This window comes from Nomia melanderi, chromosome 7 (genome assembly GCF_051020985.1).
Source record: "Nomia melanderi isolate GNS246 chromosome 7, iyNomMela1, whole genome shotgun sequence".
Classification (NCBI taxonomy): Eukaryota; Metazoa; Arthropoda; class Insecta; order Hymenoptera; family Halictidae; genus Nomia; species Nomia melanderi.
Genome location: NC_135005.1, coordinates 4,267,283 through 4,292,064, shown reverse-complemented (window position 1 = coordinate 4,292,064; position 24,782 = coordinate 4,267,283). Strand labels below are relative to the sequence as shown.

The following is a 24,782-nucleotide window of genomic DNA, read 5'->3' as shown; positions in this document are numbered from 1 at the left end:
GATAAACATGTAATTCTTCTTCGGTTTGCTTTGGTTTTTGATTAAATTATACCCTAGGTGCATTCATTCTGCGTTTGACGAGTATACACTCCATTTTTTTATTTTACTGTGCGCAAAACGAAAGATGTTTCAAATTAAATTCCACAACTAACAGGTTAAAGGAAATTACAAGATCATCTCGATCTCTTTCAACGTATAATAATATATAATAAACATATATTCACTGTACCATCATTTTATTCACAATATATGAAAACCTATTTATGCGGTACGTCTTATTTTCAATCTGCACTCGACAGAGATCCTATTTTTAAGATTCCAGAGAGAACCGAGTTAAGTTAAGTGGAGACAGCGATGCGAGATAAAAGCAATAAGCATTCTCCCGATAAAAAGATTCGCTTAAGATATACTACGTACTTCTTCAAGAAGCTACAAGTGTGTAAATACTTATGAACGATACTCTGCCCACCTCCAATGCGATACAAGTATTCAAGATCGATACATGATGCATCGTAATAAACTGATCAAAACACATAATAACATTCCAGCTCGGACTGTGGGCATCGAACTAAATTTGATCTGCATTCTGGACCGGTTTCTGTTCGCAGTAGGCCTGAAATTTTATTTTCCCTGTTTGTGCTCCGCAGGTGATTCGCCGGGACTTCACCGTTCCATTCCGCGTTGTCCACGTAAAAAGTCAGTGTATCGCGAAGCGTACTTTCAAGGTGACGATAACTTCGAAGGTCTCTGACTGACGGTTCAAGGTTCATATCTCGTTCAAGAATGAGACTTGGTTTACGAATTTGAACTTGAGCCAGTCGATTCACCGTGTAATTCCATCTGAATTCGGAATATCTCATACAATCGAAAGCCGCGAGTTACGAAACGCGTTTTCACCACGACGGGAATCGATTGTCCAAGGTCGATGAGTTACTGACCCCTTTGTTCTCCACAATCAAGTTTCCAATCCATTCTCCGTTGAAGTTCAATAAGAAGTAGGCAACACTATGTAATTATTGAACGTTTTAATTGTATGATTATACATGTGCATTCTACTGCGTAACGTACTTGAACACGTAAGCATTTTCCATGAAAAAAAAGATTAAGTGCATAGATATTACAATCTTACTAATTGAATTATATTGCTTGTATTTTTGTTTCATAGTGATATAGTGTAGATCGTGTTGGATAATGGAAATGGTAATTGAGAACGATTTGTGCAGATAAAAGAGTAATAACTAATGTGGAATAAAAACCAATGACTAGGATATTAGAAGAGCAATTTCCACTGATTCTGTTACTTTCATGTTACAACTTACCTTTATATCCTGAACGATCAAATATTGGAAATATGAAATTTTTATAACGTGGAGAAAGGTTGCGAACAAGAGGATTAATGTATGAGTTAATTAAAAATCTATTTTAAAGCTATTTACGCTGATGGAAAATGAAAAGGTAACACGCATAAAAAGTTATTGGAAAAAATCAAACTTGAAGGTGTCATTTGCACGCAGAATGTTTTTTAACACATAATTTGCAACGCGGCATATGTTTTAAGACTTGAGTTCTTTGAAAACCTTATAGATATAAAAGTTTAAACTGTAATAAAGGTTATAAATAATTTGAAAGAAAGTAGCAGTAGATTATTTCGTAGTACCAACAGTGAAAGGAAACTGTTCTGTTTATCGATAGGAATTTTCAATGTTCGTGTAATTATCGAAACCCGTCAGCTGATTACACCGATAAAATACGACGAATTATTAATTAATGTTTGCAGAGCGTAATCAAACAGAAAACTTAATTTCAGTATGCCGTTTTCATCGCGTAGCAAAGAATTTCCCGGAGATTTTCATGCGTGTACGACCGGTTTCCTCGGAAGTCTCGCATTACTCATAATTAAACTCCCGGCGAAAAAAGGAGCAACGTGGTCGATCTAACCGCATCGTTCGTCTTCGTGCATAGAAAATAATTTTCCTCTGAAACGAGGAAAATTTTCGCAAAAACTTGGCCAGCACGAGGTTAACCTCTTCGACGCACGGTGGTCTAGATTGTCGGATTAGAAGGAATAAATTGTAAAATAATTTATATTATTGATCACAATACTATGTTTTATGTATTTTTGCATTCTAAATTGAATGTAATAAAAATCAGATCGATAGGATTATACTAGTTTTATATTTAAAACTTGTTGATTAATTTAATACCACACAGCTACATTCGTTTAATACTAAAACGACCAAATGCGCCAATTGTAAAAGCTTTCAAGGCGCTTTTATTGGAGTTTTTATTGACTTTTGTTAAAATAAAGGAATGAGTATATATGGTTGCTCATTTTCCAACAATCACTCCGATTTTTAAATTTTGTATACAGAATTCTGAATACTTCAATACACCAAAATCCTTTAGTATGATAAATCAATACTATGGTTGTTCTAGTATTAAATAGCTTGTGCAGTCTATAAAACATTTTCTGACAATTATATTCTGTTTCTTTCAAATTTTCAATCTTTTGCCCTTATTCCTCTTCAATACACCAACATCTATCAATATGATCAATCAACATTCATTAATACTCATATCGTTTCCTTCATTTTTTAATTTCTTCCTCTTATTCATACTCATTGCACCAAAATCCATTAATATGATCAATCAACATGTTGGCCTTCATATACTCGCGAAAAGCTTTTTTTTAATTTTATTAGTAATAAAGGCAGTGTAACATATTTTCAGTATAGTATAAAAAGGTTATAAATTTTAGATCAAAATTGACTGAAATTTAAATTTCTGTTTACAATCATGCATCTTTGTTTAAAACTAATTGGCATTTCTCGAATATGTATGAAAACTTCCTGAAACTCAAAGCGTTAAATAACTTACATAATAAATGAAACGTTCATTGTCACTTATATCCTTTTACCTTCAATTTTGGCCTTTTCCCTTTTATTTATACGCTCCAGACCACTGTGCGGCGTGCCTTTTTCGCCGTTCCCTTCGGACACTGGTCAGGATCCTGCGGCCGCAGCCGACGCAAACAATGGCTGACGGGCCCGATCCACGGGGAAACACAGAAAAGTAATTAGTGGCGTTCGAGCGTGTCGTCGCCGATTCATAAAAGCTGACGGAGTGGGACTCCGGATAATATCGCGGCGAGTTTCGCGGGTCCGTGGATCGCTGGCCGCATTCAGTTTCCTTCTTCGCGTCTCCGAGGATGAGATCGAAGCCGACTTCTGCCGATACCATTCAATTGCCGGTTTCTGAGATCTGCGCGCACAGCCAGTGTTCCCGTGTGACGAAACGTTAAAGCGGCGAAAAAGGGAGCTCACGCAACCGGCCATCCTTTCAATTTGATTGTTAAGTACCTTGGTACCAGAGACGAGTTTTCAGTGTTTTGGAGACCGTTGAATCGAAAAGTGAAAGGAACCAAGATACCGACGAAGGAATACATAGTTTGAAGACGTCTATGATCGAAAAGTGTTTCACGTGGCCCTGTTCGGTCGCGGATAATTTCTTGCCGGTAAAATTCATTTTATGGTTATTTTTTTTATAATTATATACAGTGGATTGAGAGAATGTAAGAGTGATTTAGAATGTAGAACTATCTGTAACGTAAATTGTTTATAATCTAATATGAATTGCATTGTGGGAAGTTTATTGTCAAATTATTTTGTTTTGGTTACTTTTTTAATTATTGCTTTCGTTTGGTTATTTTTTTAGTGGTGTGTCAAATTTTCTTATTATTTGTTTGGTATATTGTTATAAATGAGTCAAGATATTATTTTACAACTCTGAAAGAAAAACTGGAGGATCTGTACTTTCAAGATTTCAATCAATTGTAAACGAAATGCAAATATGGTAAATATATTTAGGGAAGTCAACAAGATTTGTTATGTGATTAACCATAATTGCGCTACCGGCAATTTAATTGTTTTCATTTTCTGTTACATATTTGTAACTGCAACTATTCGTCTGTTGTTTGAGGAATAATTTCTTATAGAACATTTACTGTAGAAAATTTCAATGAAATGGATTTATAATTATTCATAGCAGTGTAGTATGGGTCAAAATTGATTCAATTACTTCGACGACCGGTTCAGTCAGCTGGAATATCGTTTGGTACGTGTGTATTCGGCTGCCGCAGAATTGTGACAGAAACTCAATATTTTCACGCTCTCCTTTTGAAGTTGACTGTTTTAACAGTGGCATGATCGCCTGTACAGATTGTATTGTATTCAGTAAATAAATTCAAAGATAATTAAAGTCGTAACTGACCTTAAATTCCGATAATCTTATCACGTAACTGATCTTGCGTCGTGATGTTCACTTGTGATCTCATATTTCAAGTATTAGCAACTCTTTTCGATTAGAAATGCCTCCTCGACATTTCATTCTTACTGATCTGATTAAAAAATTGTTGATTACTAAACGATACAATTTTCATCTTAATACTAACATTTTTTGCAGAAGAATGAGATCTACAATGTTTGTCTAAATTAGTTAGTTATTTCTAACAGGATATTCTAGAGGATATTAAAAACGTTGGCTTAACTAATTTGAGACGAATTACACACCAGGTATGTAATGGAGTTCCTAACTAAAAGGATCAATCACACATAGTGTGTGTAATAATCATGAATTTTTGTTATCAGTTATTCGCGAAAAACTAGCTTACTTTGCTGGTTAGTAGTAAAAATTAAAGGTGCACACAATCAAAACCTGTATTAGTTTCGAGTCTTAACTTTTGAAAGACGTTTTTAGAAAAAGACCTTGGTTTCGAATGGGTTAATTACATTTATCCTTAACAGAGTTTTACATTTTATGCAACGTGGATTTTATGAAGTAAAAGTACAAAAAAAGCACTATATACAAATTACGTTTACTGTTTGTAAAAATGGATCAGATACCGTTCAATGTCCGAATTAAATTTAGGTTATATTAATCTCTTAACATTCGGTTGGCAAAGAATTGTATTGAACTTTGTAAATTTATTGAAGTATAATAATACTCTTTGTTTTTGTTTTTGTTTTCTACACACTTGAAACGCTTTTATTTCAAAAATTCTAATAGTATCAATTATCTTTGAATATTTAAATGAGAACCTGTTCACCAGGTATAAATTGTACGTTAAGTTACGTTGACTTTCGAAATACAAAAGTAATTACATAAATAATGAATATAATATTAATTATATAAACGTTTATTGAGTATAACAGCTTTATAGAATGTAATCAATTAATTTATGGGATTAATAACGAATTTTACAAGGTTCCTATTATAGAAGTGTGAGTACGATTACTGCAACAGATAATAACGCGTTACACAGCTAATAGATTATGCCAACAGCGCGGTAACCCTACGATTCGTTTGAAAATACACAGTCGTATTGCGGTTACACGTAAACGAGACCTTCGATTCTCTATTTGTACGTTGCGTACTGACAGTTTATGAACGTAACTTGTTACAACTGCGATAACAAGGAATCGCGATTTTTCACATGCGGGTTTAGTAACACTATTTTCGATTGTTATCGCGCGGCCACGTATCTAGCGGTAACGTCGCGTTCCATCGACGTCCAAATGTAGGACATACAAAAATTGTTGCAACGAAGTTTACGTATCTAAATGAAAGAGAAAAAACGGTATAAACAAATTTTTAAAATTATTTATTTTTCCAAGTATTGCGAATAAAATTATTTTATTTATTGTGTATGTATATTCCATGTACGTTCTCAAAACAAAGTTCAATCTGATTAATCAAAGCGATCACAACAAAATATAACACTGTAAAGTATAAACCTTTTCGAATATTAAAGATTTTAATAATTTACAAAATCATAAAAATGCGACGTGTAGTTGTGTAAAATAAATTTCTGGTTTTTCTGTTATATATGTTAACCATTATTGTCCCAACAGTACATTGCTTCAGGAACGGACGCGTTCGACATTTTTCAAATAAAATTTCATCCGAAAACTTTTAAAACGTTGGAAAATATTACTGTCATTGTTGAACGTGTATGTCCCAATAAAACAAATAACCGACGATGTTTTTAAACTAGAATTCTATTTGCAGTCGTATTTTTGCGATCACAGAAGAGTTGAAAGAAAAATTACATGATTAAAATTTAGAATATTGATATTTAAATTCAGAACACATATAGCGTTTAGTAATTTCATGGAAATGGTGAAATCGAATCCAAACATTTATGAAGAAAATTATATTAATCGTGGTTTTTCTAATTATCCGATTTATACCTGTTTTCTTTCTTCTACAATCTGTTAAACTTATAAGTGAACAATAAACATTAAGTTTTTATTTTTTTAAAGAAGAAAAGTAGATTAATAAATAACAAATTGAATTCAGTAAATACAATTTGCTGTTACAAGACTCACACATTTTATTATATACATTGTCACGAGATACCATTTTTGTTATCGATGTCCAATCAATCGCGCTGTTCTCAACTTATCGCGATCATCGAGAACACTCATCGATATACGTATTGTCATTACATTTGTCGTAATGGCGCAATTATAAGCACGTGCCCCGGTGACATTTAACTAATCGCAGCTCCCTGATTAAACCTCAATTTGTAGTGAAGAAGTAATTGAATTCCATTCGTATCCATAATTAGTTTCCATTTCCTTGCATTCTTAGGACTGCTATTACACATTGTCAATGCCAGTAATTAATACTAGATTTACTGTACTAGCAAAAAAAACCGGTTTTAATGTTCTGAATTTGCCATTACTGGCAGCATACAAGCATTAAATACTCAAAATTATTTAAATAATTAATAATTTCGTTTACATATAACAATAAATATCAGCAGAAATAAAAAAATATATAAATAGTCTCACCATTTTTATACGAATTACATATTAATCACATTAAATAATTGGTAGTATTAGTGTTAAAGAATTGAACATATACTATCACCTTATTCATTCCAGCAAAAACATAATTCACTAACCTCTCCTGTCTTTCTACAACACGAATAGTTATATATAGTATTTTCATAAATACTAATTTGTTAGGATTATCCCTCAAAATTATTTCATGAAAGTGTTTCATATACCTTCGGAACCAATTGGTTAGAATTAATTAGGAAATATAATCAAGGTTGAATGAAATCTTTGTTAGTTATGATTTGAGGAATTCAGAAATTATTAAATTATTTGAAGAGGAACAAGTTTACGTTGAATATTACTGTCTCTTTAACAGAATTTATTAATAAATTTTAACTTACCGAAAAGCTGCATGCACCGAGATACGAAAAATCTTTTAATTAAAGACCCGTTTTTTTAAAAAGGAAGACATGTGACGTGATTATGTACATACACGTGTAACGTCGTTATACATACTTTTCCAACGATGCTTGTCTCCAGACCGTAAATCACTTAGTTACGAACGGTAAGAATCATTAGAGCAGTATCATCAGCGTAATCCGCGCTTGGATACGATCATCCTGATTTAGACACGCTGAAGCGTCGAGGATTCGCCCTCCATAATCATCGTACAACATTTCTTTTTCTGTCTCCGTGATAATTTGCTAATCAAATGAATAATTCACGTCGTTCGGAAATCCTTGAGATAAATCAATTTAATGTCGGCAGGGGAAATAACCTTCGATTTGCTTGCCTTTCAAGTGGGAGGAAGAAATAATTAAATTTGACGGACACGGCGATCTATTGAAGCCGAATTTCTAATAAAATTGGGTCATGGTTGAACTTTTTACTATCTGCAGTTTTCATAACTTTTTACGTGGTTCTTTGTATTGATTATGGAATAGAAACTGCGAACCGGTTAGGACGTTATATTTTATATAATTGAACATTATATTAAATATTGTGATTGATTGTTAGTTTCTTTCCTGCTTTTTTGAAATATCCAATATTTTCTGCTTTTGTAAATATAACATATGAGATATATTATTAGAAAAAGATTCATTGTTTGTTACACAAGTTATTCTAATAATTTTTATTAATGATATGATACATCTGTGTTAAAGAGTTTTGAACATTTATTGTTCATTCGGTTTTAAAATATATTGTTTCGTAATTATAGTTCTCTTTAAGGAATCTTGTTTAAAGAACTCAATATTTCAAAAATATAATATGAAGAAAGATTGAAGGAGACATTATTTGAGGAACTTTGTAATTTTCACAAAAACCACAACGAAGAATTGTTCTATTAAAATGTTTCCAATACACTAAATATTTTTAAAAACTTGCATAGAACTTTTTCATAATATCAAGTGAAGTTTTGTATAATTCTTTTTGTAGCTAACGTTAATGTAAAAAAATAAATATTATGACTACCCGTCGTTATATTCTGCTTACGCTTAACTAAGAAAATTCGAGTAACGAAACTAATTTGTAGCTTGAGCTACGTTTTAAAATTTCTCGTGTACTTTACCCATTTCAAATGACTGACATCTCAAATAACCATCACGTAAGAAACAAGTGTTCAACAGCTAAAATGTAACGAAAACTTTTATGCAATTTTGAAGAAATATAATCTGAAATAAGTTTCAGTTTTTTTATTCTGCAATTGTTGATATCTTCAAAGTATTAAATGAGTTTAAAAATAAATCATTTCACTTGAATACTATACTGAATACCTGAAGGAACCGAAAAAGGATCCACTGTTACACTTTTATAAAGATTACGTGTCAATCGCATTAAATGTACGGTAGTTCCAATGTTAAGCCGAATATCGTATAATGCGAACTCAAATTAACACTAAACATATCGCGAACAGTCAAATGAATGGTTTTAAAATTTGATTTAACATTGTCTGTTTTTATTCGTTCACTTAACATTAAATAAATTTCTACATTATTTTATTAATCAATTTCTCAATTTTTGCCTTCCCTTCTCTTTCTATTTCCAATAAGAAATATTTATCGTCTAACTTGTTTACCTTTATTTTCTAACTAGTTATTTGACTGTCTACGGTAGGTGTAGGTATATACAAAGTGTCGGTACATTTAGTATTAATCGAAATCTACCAGTATTTTATTCTCAGAGTAACAGGTACTGTTAAAAATAGAATAGTCCATTAGCAATTGAAAATTATTTTTTCCCAGCATCGAGCACAAAAAAACGGTCGATGGCTGAGGAAATTTCGCCGGAACATGAAAAAAGAATGCTCAAATGGAAATTACTCAACGCTGACGACGAAAACACGGCGGAGATTTGAGGCGAGTGTAACTTCGTTTCCGGATCTGCGATTTATTAATCGGAATCCGTGCTCGTGCAGCTCGCTTCCGGGCTGCGCACAAGCGCGAAGAACGTTCCGCCGGAACGGCAGATAACTCGGGATAATAATTCAAGCACTCGTCCGCGTTGGATTTTCTTTCGTAACTAAATATTCTCCGAGGAAAAACACTGTCATAAATTATTACGCGTATCCGCGCCTGGCGGGATAGCTTTGGTAGAAAAATACAATCTTTCAGGATTACCTTCTCTGACACGGGGGTGAGACAGAGATTCTTCGGGGAGAAAAAGTCTTACCGGCTGTTTCATGAAATGTAAACGCTGCTTTCGTAAGCGAATTCGATACGATAATGGAAAAAAGCGAGCTCGTAAGAATTTTCGTTTCTTTTAACCCCACGCTGTAATTCCCATTGTATTTGTCTTATGTGAACTGTTTGTCTTTTTTCGTGAAGAATAAAATATGAAAAATATGTTAATAAAGTTTGTCATACATGTCTGAGGACTGATATAAAGTTTATATAATGATATATGAATTATTTTTATAAAATTGAATAAACTATATTGATTATTGGATTGTAAAGTTTATGCATCCACTGATCTCTTGAAATGCAATATATTGGAAAAATTTGATGAGCTTTAATCGGTTCTGCATTTTATTGGCGTCTAATGGAAATGTTAGTGAAGTACACGGAAACTATTATTCCTAGAAATTGATTACAGAAAATTATATCGTTTAAAAATAGCGTCATGCAATCTTCATGATGTATACGTTTTCATACACCATTGTGAAGATTACATAAAAGCTTGATGAGAAGATAATATCAGGTTTTAATCGAGCTAAATCAAGAGTATTTTTCATTAAAACTCAATGGAAAGCAAGAAGCTCCCAAGATAGTTGAATATAGCTGTGGCAAATAACAGACATTACATAACTAATTAAATGAAATAACAATACCATAATAAATTAAGTAACCTATGAATTCATAAAATCGTCATTAGTTGCCATAATTAGAAATTACAACATACTCCAACATTTCATTTCACTATTATTATCTTTATTGCTGTTGTGAACGTCATAAAAGGAATATTTCATTAAAATGTCACTTTAACATTTCACAGATTTAGTATAATAAACTTCACTACAACATTTATTATAATTTCATTATTATTAAAATATTACCATTTAACGTGTCAGTGTTGCACACTAATGCTGAAACTGGTTAAAAAAAATTTCACCCTGCAAAAACTGGTTGTATGCAAGTGGAACGAGGCTAGCAATGTTTATTTCGCTTAATGTCTCTGTTTTACGAGTTAGCGCAGTAAATTTTTACAAATTAAAGTACATACTCTTACAGTCGCAACAATTTTATGAACTACGATTTTCACAGATTTAAATAATTCTTCGAATACTGTTTTCTCAGAACCAATTTTTTTTACAGAACTGCTTCTCGCTATGCCCAACACCTCAATTATCGTTACAATTTAGGAAACATGAAATATTAGATTGTGTAATAAGTCTGTTCCCATTTTGCGTAAGAAAGTATAGTACTCCCAAATTCTTGTAGTATTTACCTAATCAATGAGATATCTATTATTCTGTTCAGTCACCTATTAGTTATTCTTTTGGATAACTTATGTAACCCTTTAATGTAGAACTCTTCAGAGTCTTTATTAAAAAGTTCAGATACACTAACCCACGAAAATATTTAGAATATGGAGGAAACTATTAACATAATAAAATCATTCTTCCTCAGATGTATATCGTTCGATTTCAATGAAGGTTATATACGTAATTCACATATGCACCCAATATATCATACACACAAAAGTACCAAAATATCTATCATCTTGCAGATTCTGTGACCATTTCCATTCTATATCATATTTTAAATACTTTCGTAAATCAGTATATGTACCAATTTTCTTGTTATCAAAATAAGTTTACCAGGAAAAACTTAGATACTTTTCAAAGTATTAATACTGAAACGACGATTTAACACGATTAATATATAATTCTTATAAAAATATAACAATAATTTTTTTTCCATTTCTTGATATATTAATTATAGTATTGAAGTAAAAATATTTACTTTCTGATCGTTTCGGTTGTTTAACACTTTTAAGATAAGAAGAAATAATATCAAAATATATATAAAAGTTACCACAAACTTGAATGTAAATTAATATTTTATTTAAAAAATCAGTGTACTTCATAAGCAAGATAAACCGAAACTTCCGATGGCATAGAATGTGCTAATAAAATGAGAAAACTGAAACCCGTGATTTTTACGATTGCAGTTGTTCCAGGGTTAACTTATGAATTTACTTCCGCGTTTCAATGATTTCTCTCAGCATATCTTCAAAACAAAAAACAATTGAATACAGAACAAAAGACAGCATCAGTTCCAAGCACTCATTCTGATTCTAAACCAGGTGTCTGATTGTACTCACGTTCCATCGACATTATATAATCATAGTCTATATATTATCAGCCTATCGTATCAGTGTAATTACATCCCGAGACGTTCGTTGCGGGTTGCGCAACAGTGACGACGATGCCGGCGATTACGCCCGACTCTTTTTACTCGCGATGTGATCACCGAGCAGCGCGAAACGAACTGGCGCGTCGGTGCACGGATAGATTTCGGGCGAAAATCGAGCAACGATTCGGTTCCGTTCTACCGAGAACCAATGAAGAATGAAAATTCGTTGCTGCTCCATTGCGGGCTTGTTCCGGTTCGTTGCGGCTCGCAATGGAAACCAAGGAAGGGTCGGTCCGAAGATGAAAAAAAGGCGAAACGCGGCTGCAGGAAAGAAAAGTAAGGAATTTATCGAGAAACGGGTAACATTCTTGCGACGAAATAAACATAGAGCAGAAATTTTGCGGTTTCGAACAGTGCAGTGATCATTCCAGCATGAAAATTTGCTGATAATTTCTCTGAAATGGGTCCTAATTAGAAATAAGTGAGTTTTCCTGAAATAAGAAGGGATGCAACATTGGAGACTTTAAAAAATTGACTGTATTTAGCTTTTTCTTGTGTTTGCAATTATTTGGGAAAAGATTGAGGATTTTATATGAGACGTTAAGTAACATTTGGATTATATTCTCATATTTTTCTTATTTCTAATAGAATACAAGATTCTTATGTCAAAATCAACGGAAATAAATTAGCTTCATAGTAGGATAGAATTTTTTAATAATTTCGGAAAAAGCCCAGAGGCGGTAGTTTGTTTAAGATAGCTCTTTACTTTGTGCAGAGGCAGTTAATTTTAGATATTTATCAAAATTCAACAAATGGTGACATAAAAGAAGTTGTATGCTGCTTTGAAGATAATCTGCAATGATACTGGATTAAATCTGTGCGATCATATAGATAGAAGTAACAATATAATAAGTGACTTTTTGTTTGGATTATCTGTCGACATGGAGGACGAGTGGAGAGATTAAATAGTGCTTCAGTAGATAATAAAAAATGTATAAGAAATAAATGTACACGGTGTTGTAATTAATTCATTAAAATGTTTTACTGAAGCGAGTGACGAAGGAGTTAAGGTGGAATGTGTGAAATAACTTTGTGATATAATGGGAAGTATAATATTAATGAATGACTGCGCGATTGTGTTACCTGTGACGAAAAAGGAATTTATCTGTTGAATGCCCGTGTACAGAGAATGAAGAAAAAGTACATGCAGAAATCAGACAAGGGGTACGAAATGTAAAAAATAATTAAGCTAACAGATGATTATTCTTGTTTTTCAATTTAAATTATTATAAACGAATTTAAACTATAGGAATATTTAACGACTAAAGGTGGAATACCCTGACTAAAACTGCACACGTTAAATTTATTTATTTGTAGTGCATACAGATGTTCCAATTAATTTTCCATTCCAGTTGTATTGATTGAATTTGAGATATTTTTGGGTTCGTAATATTAAATTTTAAATATTTTACGTGATTTCAAATGTGTTTTCGGAAACTTGTGTTATTCAAGTTTGTATTTATAAGCTTTTGTAGACTCGAATCTTACATATCTTTTTATTAATATACTTATCTTGAACATTATTAATTTGCTAATAATTTCAATTCGTTATGAAAATAGGTGTCACAAATATTTAATGAAAATATGAACAAACAAATATTTGTGGAATGTAATATAGTAGAGCTTTGAACTCGAAATGTATATAATTGGGTTTGCTGGAAGCTTGTAATATTTTTCAGTTAATAACAATATCGTCAATAATATAATTCGCAAAGCAGCTTCATCAATCAATTTATCGATTAATTTATGTTTTAAACGAACAGGAATCTGCGCATACGCATGCTGCCGTAAAAGAACACTGAATACACGCTGTGCTTCGTTACACGTTGACCTAATTAGTTCACGAGCTTGAAAATGTTATCAGCATTGTTTTTTTAATGTTCCGTTCAAACATTGTTTTCATATTATGAAGAGCATTGAAATTTTTCTGTATAAAATATAAACGTGGTTCGAAAGAATTTATGTACAAGTACCTACACATTCTTATTTTTGAATAACAATTTTAAAATTAGCATTCACCTATAATGATCAAAATTATAGTGTCGAGTTTTAGTTTTTAAATTGGAAGACAATTTCCAGTTCTTTTAGTGTTATGTCCTCTTCTGTTAGTATTTTTATGGATATTTTTAATAAACTACTAAAAGCTAATTATGAGTTAGAACTATCGTATAATTGAAACTAATTCACTTCTATACTGAGAAGTCATCGAAATAGCGTTTAATCTCGCCTATTTGAAACATCAATAATAAATAATTCTTTTAATATAATCCTTATAATAATAGTACGACACATGATGTTACTAATAATTACTACTACCGTACAAACAATCTTCAATAAAATAATATAACAACAATACAAATCGATAAACAATTTACGTCGACGACACACATTCGCAGAAATCATACATTTATAATTAACAGCACTACAAATTCATTACGTTCGCACCTACAATCTATTTCTCCAAAATATTTATTGAACATTTGACCAGGTTCCGACACGTTTTTAATTCTGTTAGCAGTGCACTTAATTCCGCGGTTAACATGAAACATTCACGAACGAGAAGGCAATCAATTGCTTCTGCACACCTCAAGCTCTTCAATAAATGTACCCTCGCATTTTTCTGAGGAGCGAATGAAAAAAGAATTGAAAACTCGACAGCGGTTTCCCTCGCATTGAATGCTGGGATACGTGATCGCGATGACAACACAGGATACGTAAATTGGTTGCGATGAAAACTTACGAGCCTGCTATAGTAAATCCGGGTTAAAGGACTCGGCTTCTGTCTCCCGATAACACATGTACCATAACGTCGGTAATAAACTGTCGCTTTGCAAACCGGTAGCGTTGCATGTGGCCAGAAGCACACGTAAGTGAATTTTACGCAAAACATTTGTCTTGGCTTCTGGACACACTCCCGTGCGGAATTAAAAAATTACGTGGCGGAAAACGCACATAATACGGTGACATATTTCCCAGTGACATGTGTGCGTTCGCACACGGACGCGCATATCGTAGGGAAAAATTGTTCATAAAGTTGGATGTGAAGTTATGTTGTTCGTGAATCATTGTATTAAAACAGGAGACTCAAGTCATTCTGAGATAAAGTTTACGCGCTAAAAACGTGAAATGCTTTTTGTTGTATGTTATACTAAACAGATTGTTAAATTAAAGAAAGTTAAAAAATTAAAAAATTGTTTGTTGTATGTTATAATGTTATCCATTGTTTGGGTTGCTGGAAGTCAAAGTTGCTGTTTTATGTAGTTGTAATTCAAGTTGAAATTATTGTAGTTCACTTGTTAAGTGGTATATTTTTTATTTGTTTGTAATAATGAAAGAAGTTATTTACATACGTTGATTAGTTTGATTTTAGTTTGGTAAGTGTTTCGATTGCAGATGCTGTTTGATTAAATTTTATGTTTTCATTTTATACTTTAAATATTTTGTAGTTTTATTTCTTACTCAACTGGTTTTATATTTAAAAAAATGTAAATTTATATGAGTTTTAATTATGTTTAATCGTTTCAACTAATGAAGTAATGGAGTAGTAATTAGGATGCACGATATCGTTTTCGACTTCCATTATTGTAATTGAATTTGAACAATTTTGAATTTGGATTTACGTTACAATATATCACAAGATGAAATGCCTACTTTTCATCAATAAATTTTTCCTCGTAGAATAATTTTAATAATTATTTCATGGAAGAAATTACAGACGTTACTACCTGTCCTGCATTCAAAAACAATAAAAACACTACGACTTTATTATTTTACTACAATCTTTTTAGTATTACTCCACAATTGATATAATCACTAATTTTATAACATAACAGACATTTAGAGAATAACATACAATGTTATACGTTATTCTGATGAATAATTATTAATATAACGTAGAATTCCACATAATCAAAAATATCAGCATTGTAACATTAAATACAATATTACAACTCATTACTCTAATAATTATAATTCATTCCACGAATATAACAAATTCTTCATACTTCAAAATGCAAACGCAGACAATTTTTTGAACTTTCAGACAATTTGCAAAAATTCTTCAGAATTCATACTTCAAAATACAGATTTAGATAATTGTTTGAACTTTTAGTCAACTCACAGATATTCCTCACAATTCTTTGATCTCCTGTGCATGTTATAATACTTACGAACAGCAGTTTGGCTGCAGATACGAAGGAGTTAATGTAAAGGAAAGTCGTGAAAGCCTACGGATTACGGCTGATAAAACTTTTCAGTGGCGCAAGATTCGTTTCCCGTCTCCTAATAAACCGTACAGGACACGATTGGCCATAAACCGTGAACTCGTAACACAGGATCGAACGTCGCAAAGCGAGACCAACTACTCGAAGCGCGAAAACAAGCGTGCACAGCCGTTTCCATGCTCGTACACGCGTCCCTATTGCACAGCCAGCTAAGGGATACGTATCAAGGAATCCCGTTGGTATCTTAGTTGGCTTTATTTCCGTTATCTCTGCTACAGACTAAACCGGAATCGCTGTACCGACACATACTACCTGTTTACGATACTTCCCGCTGGAATGGGTTCTCAGAGTTCAGCGCGTTGTAACTTCTGCCGATCGGTTAAGGGAGAAAATATGATTTACAGTAGACTTACAGTATTGCTACACCGAGAATTTTTATGCATTTACGGGAAATTTGAATGTGGAAAATTTCACAGAATGGACGAAATATGAAAAAGTATTGGGTTGATGCAAAAGTTTTGACGCTCTTTTGTAAGAAATAAAAAGAAGAGTTCCGAACTGTATGCTAGCTAGACTAAAAGTATGTAAAAACGAAGAAAGATGTGTCCTTTATACATGTTATTATAATTCAGAAACAGACGTTATTTGTTTTGAAGGAAAAAGGGTTTTTGTTCACGACGTGCAAAAAATGTCAAAATATTTGCATCAATTTAGTATATGCGATATTAGTGTTATAATGTTCAGTAGGAAAAACCATTTTTTATCGTAATTCTGGTTTTTCAATTATATTCTTAAAATTTTGAATTTAAATGAAGAACATCTTTATCATTACATTTTTTATCAACCATCTATAACAATTGCAACTGTACCATTTCATATAAATTTTCAAAAACTTCAAAAACAAATTTTAATAATTAATGGAGATTAATTTGATCTTTTCAGGAGCGAAGAAAATAGAACTTTATCTGATTTGTTTTTATAATATAATATAGTTTCATTTTATATAAAACTTTAATAATTTTCGATCAACTATTAACAATCTAACATTACCAAAACGACATTGCTCAAATAATTAATTCAATAATTAATAAATAAAATTTTTCTAGAGCATCCGAAACACGCGAACAAATGAAACAGCCTTATTCTTCTTCGCCCGAATGTGTACTGCAAGTTTTCTATCTGTTCCCCTTTAAGCCTCGCTACTCTGTGATGTAAAAAGATACGCGAGAAACATGCTTAATCTCGAAATTTTCAGGCAAATACTAATAGGAATCGTATGTGAGTATAAAAACACGCGAACGTAATATAAAGGAAATCGCATTAAATTAATTAAAATGAACCTCATCGTCGCGACCAGGTAATCTATTGATCATTGACAGCGGACTACACGAAGGATGGAGTACTCCGATTCTACCAAAATTCGAGCAAGACGATCCATTGAGAGTATCCACCGACAAACTGGTCTGGGTGGTGAATTTAATGTACGTGGGCGTCGGACTCGGTTCTATCGTACCGTTTCTCTTGATGGACAGGATCGGCCGTAAAGGAACATTATTATTCGCCACGGTACCAAAGATTGCCAGTTGGATTTTGATCGGTTTAGCAGCTACCGTCCCTCAACTTTATGTGGGCCGAATATTGGCTGGGGTAGGCTGCGGCATTACGTACGCGGTGATGCCGATGTACCTCGGTGAAGTTAGCAGCAAACGGACAAGAGGTCCTTTAGGTATAATTCAATTTTTCTTTCGTTAAGTTCATTTTAATTGTTTATTAAGTTTTCATTTTTTTTAATCATTTTCAATGGGGTTGCATTTATTTTAAACTCCTGAGTGCTACAGATTTTTTAAATCTTGCACAGAAAATATTGGAAATCGTTATACTTTATTAAGAAAAGATCAGGAATATAATAAACGGGAATTTCCTTTACTTCATGTATTTGTAACAAGAGTTATTTAATATTTATGTAATATTATTAATATTGTTTATGTTATATATTTATAACGCGAGCAGTCAAGAGGTTAATCTTAATATTTTTATTATTCCATTGTGTTTAATTACTTTTTATTATTTTTATCTATTAACTATATTTATTAATTAGTATCATTAAATCATAACTGTTAAGTTATTTTTTTATGTTTCGTATATTTAATTAGAATTTATGAATTAATGATGAAGTAAGTTTCATCTTAGTTACATTATTATTAACTGTTTTTATTTTGATGGCAAATGACAGAAAAATTTTAAGACTGGTTAAGAATGAAGGTTTTACTGTTCATAATTTTCTAAAAGTTTTCAAACACCCGGAAAGAAACTTAGGAATTACCGTGAAGGGTTGACTGATTTATTAACTTAGTTTTACCGAAGTTACCGTTTACATCCTGCGTTGCATCATTTGTATCTTATCTTAAATTTTTATCAGTCCATTATTGTGTCTTTCACTTTACTTCTTTTTATATATATATATATATATATATATATATATATATATATATATATATATATAAATCATATAGCTAATTTAAATATCTCATAATATAGCATTCTTTTTTTTTAAATATTCTTAATTGTGGGCTAAGAAAAAGTAATCAAATACCTCTTGTTACATATACCCTCTCTATCTTCCAACAACAAACAAATAACTATTAATAAACGTATCAATCACGATAACAAAATAACTAATCCGGTCTAAACTTTCTAAATCAATCATCATCAAAAGAAAGTCTTATCTAAACAAAATTTCTCGACTTAACTGTACCACGTATCATCGTCTTCTATATCATATCATGTCTTCCAAAAGACCTTCCACAACCACTCAACAAGCTCTCCAAACTCCAAAAACAAAGAAACAAGAAACTGCTAATAATTCAGGTACCCTGATGGCGGTGCTGCTGAACACCGGCATGATGCTAGCCTACGCGATCGGTCTCTGTGTGAGTCGTTTCACAATGTCCATGATCTCGGTCTCCATCCCATTCCTGTTCCTGGTGTCCTTCGTTTGGCTACCAGAGAGCTCTGTCTTCCTCACGAAGAAGAACAAACTCACATCAGCCGAAAGGACGTTGAAATGGGCATTGGGCAAAGATGACGTGATAGAGGAACTAGAAGAGATCAAAAGGATAGTCGCCACAGAAGATTCAAGCAGTGATATGACGTTCGCCAGATCATTAAGGGAGACCTGGTCCAGGCGAGAAAATCGGAAAGCGTTTCGCATCGCGATGATCGTCTTGAGCGCGTTGACGCTAACTGGCGCGGCGCCATTGTTGGCTTATCAGTCGTTTATATTCGAGGAAGCTGGCTTCCAAATCTCAACGAATATCAGCATCGTAATGACTGGCTGCGCGCTGGTGTTGGCTGGCGCGATGTGCGTGTTGCTGGTCAGAAGCATCGGCAAGAGACTTCTGTTGTTGCTCTCGGCGCCGGTCTGCGTGGTGTCTCTGACAACGATGGCGGTGTTCTTTGGCCTTCTATCCAGCGGCCACGACGTCTCCAGGCTGCGATGGGTGCCTACCGTATTCCTTGTGATTTATGTCCTCGGCTACGGACTCGCTCTGAACCCCGTGCCGCTCGCCTATGTCGGCGAGATCTTCCATGTGGACGTTAAAGTGCCCGCTGCCATATTTTGCTCCCTCTATTACGCCCTCACTACGACCACCGTCGTGAAGTTCTATCAGGTAAGATCATTCGCGCGATTGGTTATAACTAGACTTTGGAGTTTTACGGGGGATTATTATTTTCTGAAGTAATTTAAGCCTTAGCACTTCATAAGTTTTCTGGTAGGAATGTTGTTTCTTTTGGTCAGGTGTAGGTGATATTTTTGGGACTACGTGAACGAGAAATTATATGTTCATTATGGAACAATGCTATTGTATTTTAATATTTCACGTATTGATAATTAAAACGAAGCTTAATATTGAATGAACTTTATTGTTTTGGTGTATTAGATTAAGTGACGATTGAGAGACGCATGTAAAGTGCAAAGAGTTAAAGAAACTGATTTTGAAATCAAATATTAGGTAACTGGAAGTGTTCGTTCGGTCCTCAATAGATTTCAAGTAAACTTTTATAAAAACGAAATATGGAAATTAGTGTGTATTTGGTAAACAGTGGTACAGTTCGAAGATGATTATTTTAATGAATATGCTTTTTTTATAAAAATTCTTGTGCGTGTTGGATTGTTATTTTAGGAAACTTCGAGAATTTGTTTGATTACTTCACAGAAATTAATTTCTTCTCTTAAGAATTTAATAAGTTGAAAATAAGTAACAACATTTTAAAATTGTTATAGATAGTTTTTCTACTCTATATTCTGTGCACTAGAATTTTTCATAAATGCGTAAAATCTAAAGCGTAGTAATAACGCACTACGCAGTGGTTGCGAACGATTCGTGGGTGGTTCTGCTATTTAGGTCACGTCGAGACCCGTGCAACCTCCTGACAAATTTTAATCCTATACTGGTGATTGCTGATTCTGGGATGATGGCTTTTTTCTTGATTTTTGCTGATATTTCTTTTTATACGTGCTCGCTTGTCGAATTTCGGTTGCGGTTAAGAGATTTTTGTGGTAAATGGGTGAAGGATTTTGGAAGAAGGGTAGAAAGGACAAGCGAACATTTAATATGAGCATTGTGCTTAAGTTGAAGTTTTGGACAATTTTTTATATTGAAGAGAGTATGAAGAAATTGAGAGGTGTCTATATAGTTTTAAAAATCTAATGATGAAATAGAATATATTTTGAAGGTATTTTGGAAAGTTGTTGCCACTTTTCAAGAATGTCTTCATTTTTTTCACTTTAACATCTATTCTTTAAAACACAAGATTGTTGGCAATATTAACTGTATTAAATTGTTTGAAAGGTTAGATATTCGTTGTTATTTAGATTTTCATTTTATTATAACAGTGTTATTTTTTTTTTAATCATTTATCCATAGCAACAGAAATATACAGCCTTACGAAGTAACTGAATATCACATACATATTTCATTACGAAATAGTTGAGTTACTTGTTAGATTGCACGCTGAAGTTCACAGAATCTTCTAACTAACTAAAAATACTAAAAATACCCTCTAACTAAAAATACCCTCATGTTCTAAAAGATGCATTGTTTGTTACGCTTACAAGATAAACGTATACGAGTGCATGCATGGACCATTCCCTTCGTTAGTTTCGACGTCTGAAATGAAACGGTAAATTTTTTAGCGCCCCGCTAGCCAGAACTGACCTAACTAAAACTTTCTTCTTCCAAGTCATTTTTTATTTTGCCATACATGCATTTTATCTTCCTTTTTGAATAAAATATGACTAACATAAAAATACTCGATGTAAACAAATACGTGGCTACTGGCCATAGTTAACAAAACGTTAATTGTGCAATGTATCAGTATTCGTACGCATCATCTAAACTGAAAGTATTTATGCAAATTTACACTGTTAGATATACAAAAACACAAAATTAAAGAATTTAATTTCTTTAACCGATATTTTCAGTAGCTTAAAAGTAATATATGAAATGTCGAAATTAATGAAATTAAGGAAGAAGTTCCTATGTTATTCTGCTTTAAAGGACTTTATAAGCATCAAACAAGTTGCACGAAAACTCACAATTCAATTATTATAAATATTAACAATTAACACTAGAACTACCGAGCATTTAATACGATTGATATGTAATCCTTATAAAAATTGTAACAATAGATTACTTTCAGTTTCTTCAGACACTCATTATAGTATTCAAGTCAAACTATTTCTTTTCAAAATTATTTGAATATTCAAAGCTTCTGAGATATAAATAATTGCGACACAAGGAAAGCGAAGCCCGTCATTTCGACTGGTACGGTAGTTCTAGTGTTAATAACTAATGAACACACTAGTAAAATGCTGGTCATACAAATTTTGCCGCACAAATGTTCGATCTTTCCTAAAACGCAGTTTCAAGAGGAAGAATTTCCTCTGCATTTCGTAACAATCTTACGCTTTCAGCTTCCTGAAGAGTTAAATTGATTCGGCTACTCGAGGGATAAGTCAACAGCGTAAAAACGTCTTCCCAGCGCATTATCAGATCCGAATTAGGTTATAAAAGTGGTTGCAAAATATTTTCCCGACGTTGACCTAAATTTCATTTTTCCTCTTGCTGAAGGAAACCACCGGCATCGAGCATTTGATAGTGTTCGCGCGCGTGCTGGTCGAACATATCAGACAATGGAATGATAGTTTGTTGTCCGTAGGTATTGCAAGAATCGCACGGAACGTACATGCCCATATCCGTGTTCACCGCGATCACATTCTTCGTCTGGGTTCTGATCTACCGATACGTGCCAGAGACTGAAGGAAAAACCTTGGAGGAAATACAAATTGAACTGAGAGGGAAACATTGACAATGATTGTTGAATCAGCACAGAATCAGGAATTATTTAATAAATGACAGACATTTTTGACTTAAACGTAATACGTCGTATGCACAGAAAAAAGTGAATGTTTGTAAGTATTAAGTAGGAGAAAGAGCAAATGCTAGATTTCTTGGGCATAATCTTTTATTAGATGGTACTAGAAAGTAAATGCTGAGAAATCGTAAGATAATCGAGTAGAATACTTGAAATTGGAATAGTATTTACTTGATGTTTTTAATGAATATTAAATGTTATGTATACGAATTTTAAGTGCATATTTATCGGCAAATCCAGTAAATATTTCACTCTTTAGGAATATTTTATTTTAATATGTTTAGAATCAAGTATTTATTTACAGAACACCTAGTAAAAGTTAATAGGTTTTTTTTATGGATATGACTTAATATTTGTGTTTCTTTATTTCCAACTTTTTAAATAGAGAATTTAATACATTATACAACGTATTTAGTTGTGTGTTAGACACTAATTGATTAAAAATTCTCACGTGACTGATCGTTTAGTGCTTATGATAGAAAGAAATTAATATCCAGTAATCACGATTGATTTAATTCATTGACAAAATTATAATTTTGTATAACACATAATTATAATTTAATGTATAAACTAGTGCTTATTAATTCAGTTTCTAATTATTAACATTAGTGGGTTATCAAAAGCGATATTAGTCATTAAATAGATATATAAATCATTAATTATCGATTGCATGTTTTTCATGGAAATATAATAAAATTTTTATTAATTTTATGTTAAAATTATTTTCAGTTGAATTTGATATTTCATTTTAAATTGCGATTGATAATTGTACATCTCAATTTTACTCGTTAATTATTAAATCTTCTAAATATTCCACAGGACTAGTTTTGCCTAATGTAGGCCAACTAAATTTAGTGTGCTCGTTTTTAAACCTTATGATCTAGATGTAAATAAAGTCAATATTTCATTTCTTAGTACTAATTTATTGTTGCTATACTAACTTTAAAGATTATTTAAGGATTAAATATTATACACGATTAGAGGTGTTAAAGTCTTTAATGTGGCAACGAAGGCAAATCGTTCTTTTAAAAGCAGGAAACCAAATAATCTTAATGTTTCAGGAAATAAAATGTTGAAAAAAATCGGCTTTACGTAATGTACACTCTTCTAAATAAAATATTTTTCTTCAAATATATTTATATATCTAAAATACGTAACTAACAGCATATTAAAATTACAAGTTAGAGCTGCCACTGTTAAAAAACTCACTCTCCACCTAAACTTCCTAAATTATATATAAAAAAATATTCACATATTTATCAATACACTGCTATACAATATTTTGTCAAACTCGTTAATAAGATCACAAATGAATGTAAAGAAAACTAAATATGAATTGTTTTTAGTTCAAAATTACATATTTTTGTCATGAAATTATGTTTTCTACAGTTAAATTATTACACATAATACATAAATATCGTTTCCATTAAACTATTAGTAACAAAATAATTCTGGCGAGCAGAGTTTCGAAACAAAATCATATTACAATGGGTTAAAAAACGAAATCACCACGTGAACACGTAGAACACGCGCAAACAGCGCCACGCGTATCCACGGCATACCGGAAGAGAGAAAAGAGGGGAAAAAGGCCGGTAATCAATACCGACGTACTCCTGATTCCCGTGGAGTCAGACACGGCGGAGAGGGCAAACTGTAATTTCGACAAATTACACTCGAAACTGGCCGGGAAAGAGGCGGACAGGAAGTGGAAGCGGGAAAGAGAGTCTTGGGACTCGTTTGATCGCGAAGTTCAGCGTCTGCAAAGAGAATCGCGAAGCAGCGAGCGAGATCTCGTGAAACGATACGGCGGGGGAAGGGCGTTTCGCTCGGAACTATTTGACTTCCGGTTAAAAACACGGGCACCGCGTAACCAAACTACGGGCCGCGTTAACTTTCCCCTTCTGTTTGTTTTGACAGCGGCTCCGTTGCTGATTTGTTTGCCCTCTTCGCGTTATATGAAATTTCGCCTAGCATGCGCCTCGTGCCCCTTCAGTTTAGGGGACCTGTTGGTTTTTTCATCGCGCGAGTGCTACGTTTGACGATTACCGTTACATGCGCCATGAAATTGCTTTGGTCTTAACGAGAAAGGGGCAACTTGCAGTCTAGCTACTCCCTTGCCGATTTCGATGGTTTTAAATCCCTTTCTTACCGCGTACTTCTTCGCGGAGAAGTTTTCTGTGGATCTTTCAAATGATTAGAACTTCTTTTTAAGTACCTGATATTGCACTTTCGAATTTTTCTATTAATAGCAATTGATAGATTTTACTGGTTTTCTGCAATGGCAAATGAGAACTGCCCTGAAATGACAAATGATAAGCTTTCTGAATGAATCTTTAAAAAGATTTCAACTTCTTTTTTAAATT

At 32.9% G+C, this 24,782-nt stretch overlaps 2 protein-coding genes across 15 annotated transcripts in view; both read left to right on the top strand.

The window, feature by feature from the left end:
* GluRIB (Glutamate receptor IB) overlaps positions 1-24,782 on the top strand; it is a 412,145-nt gene that overhangs the window by 299,563 nt on the left and 87,800 nt on the right. The gene's annotated exons all lie outside the window — the stretch shown is intronic.
* Positions 3,138-23,554, top strand: LOC116424416 (trehalose transporter 1-like protein). Of its 8 annotated transcripts, none has more exons than XM_031970808.2 (6): positions 3,138-3,514; positions 4,512-4,571; positions 17,088-17,259; positions 17,339-17,707; positions 18,850-19,652; positions 22,204-23,554. In XM_031970808.2, the coding sequence occupies exons 3-6, from the start codon at positions 17,214-17,216 to the stop codon at positions 22,351-22,353; spliced, it is 1,368 nt and encodes a 455-aa protein (XP_031826668.1). In that variant the 5' UTR covers positions 3,138-3,514; positions 4,512-4,571; positions 17,088-17,213; the 3' UTR covers positions 22,354-23,554. The 8 variants fall into 8 exon arrangements, with proteins under 8 accessions (XP_031826668.1, XP_031826666.1, XP_031826663.1 ...); XM_031970806.2 differs by lacking the exon at positions 4,512-4,571 and adding an exon at positions 3,715-3,852; XM_031970805.2 differs by lacking the exons at positions 3,138-3,514; positions 4,512-4,571 and adding exons at positions 11,721-12,034; positions 12,474-12,922.

Bases quoted from the DNA above. Each gene is read 5' to 3' on its own strand.
- LOC116424416 (XM_031970802.2), top strand. From the start codon at position 11,907: ATGAAGAATGAAAATTCGTTGCTGCTCCATTGCGGGCTTGTTCCGGTT. The intron at 12,035-17,360 runs GTAAGGAATTTA...GATCATTGACAG, and splicing joins CGCGGCTGCAGGAAAGAAAA to CGGACTACACGAAGGATGGA. The intron at 17,708-18,849 runs GTATAATTCAAT...CTAATAATTCAG, and splicing joins ACGGACAAGAGGTCCTTTAG to GTACCCTGATGGCGGTGCTG.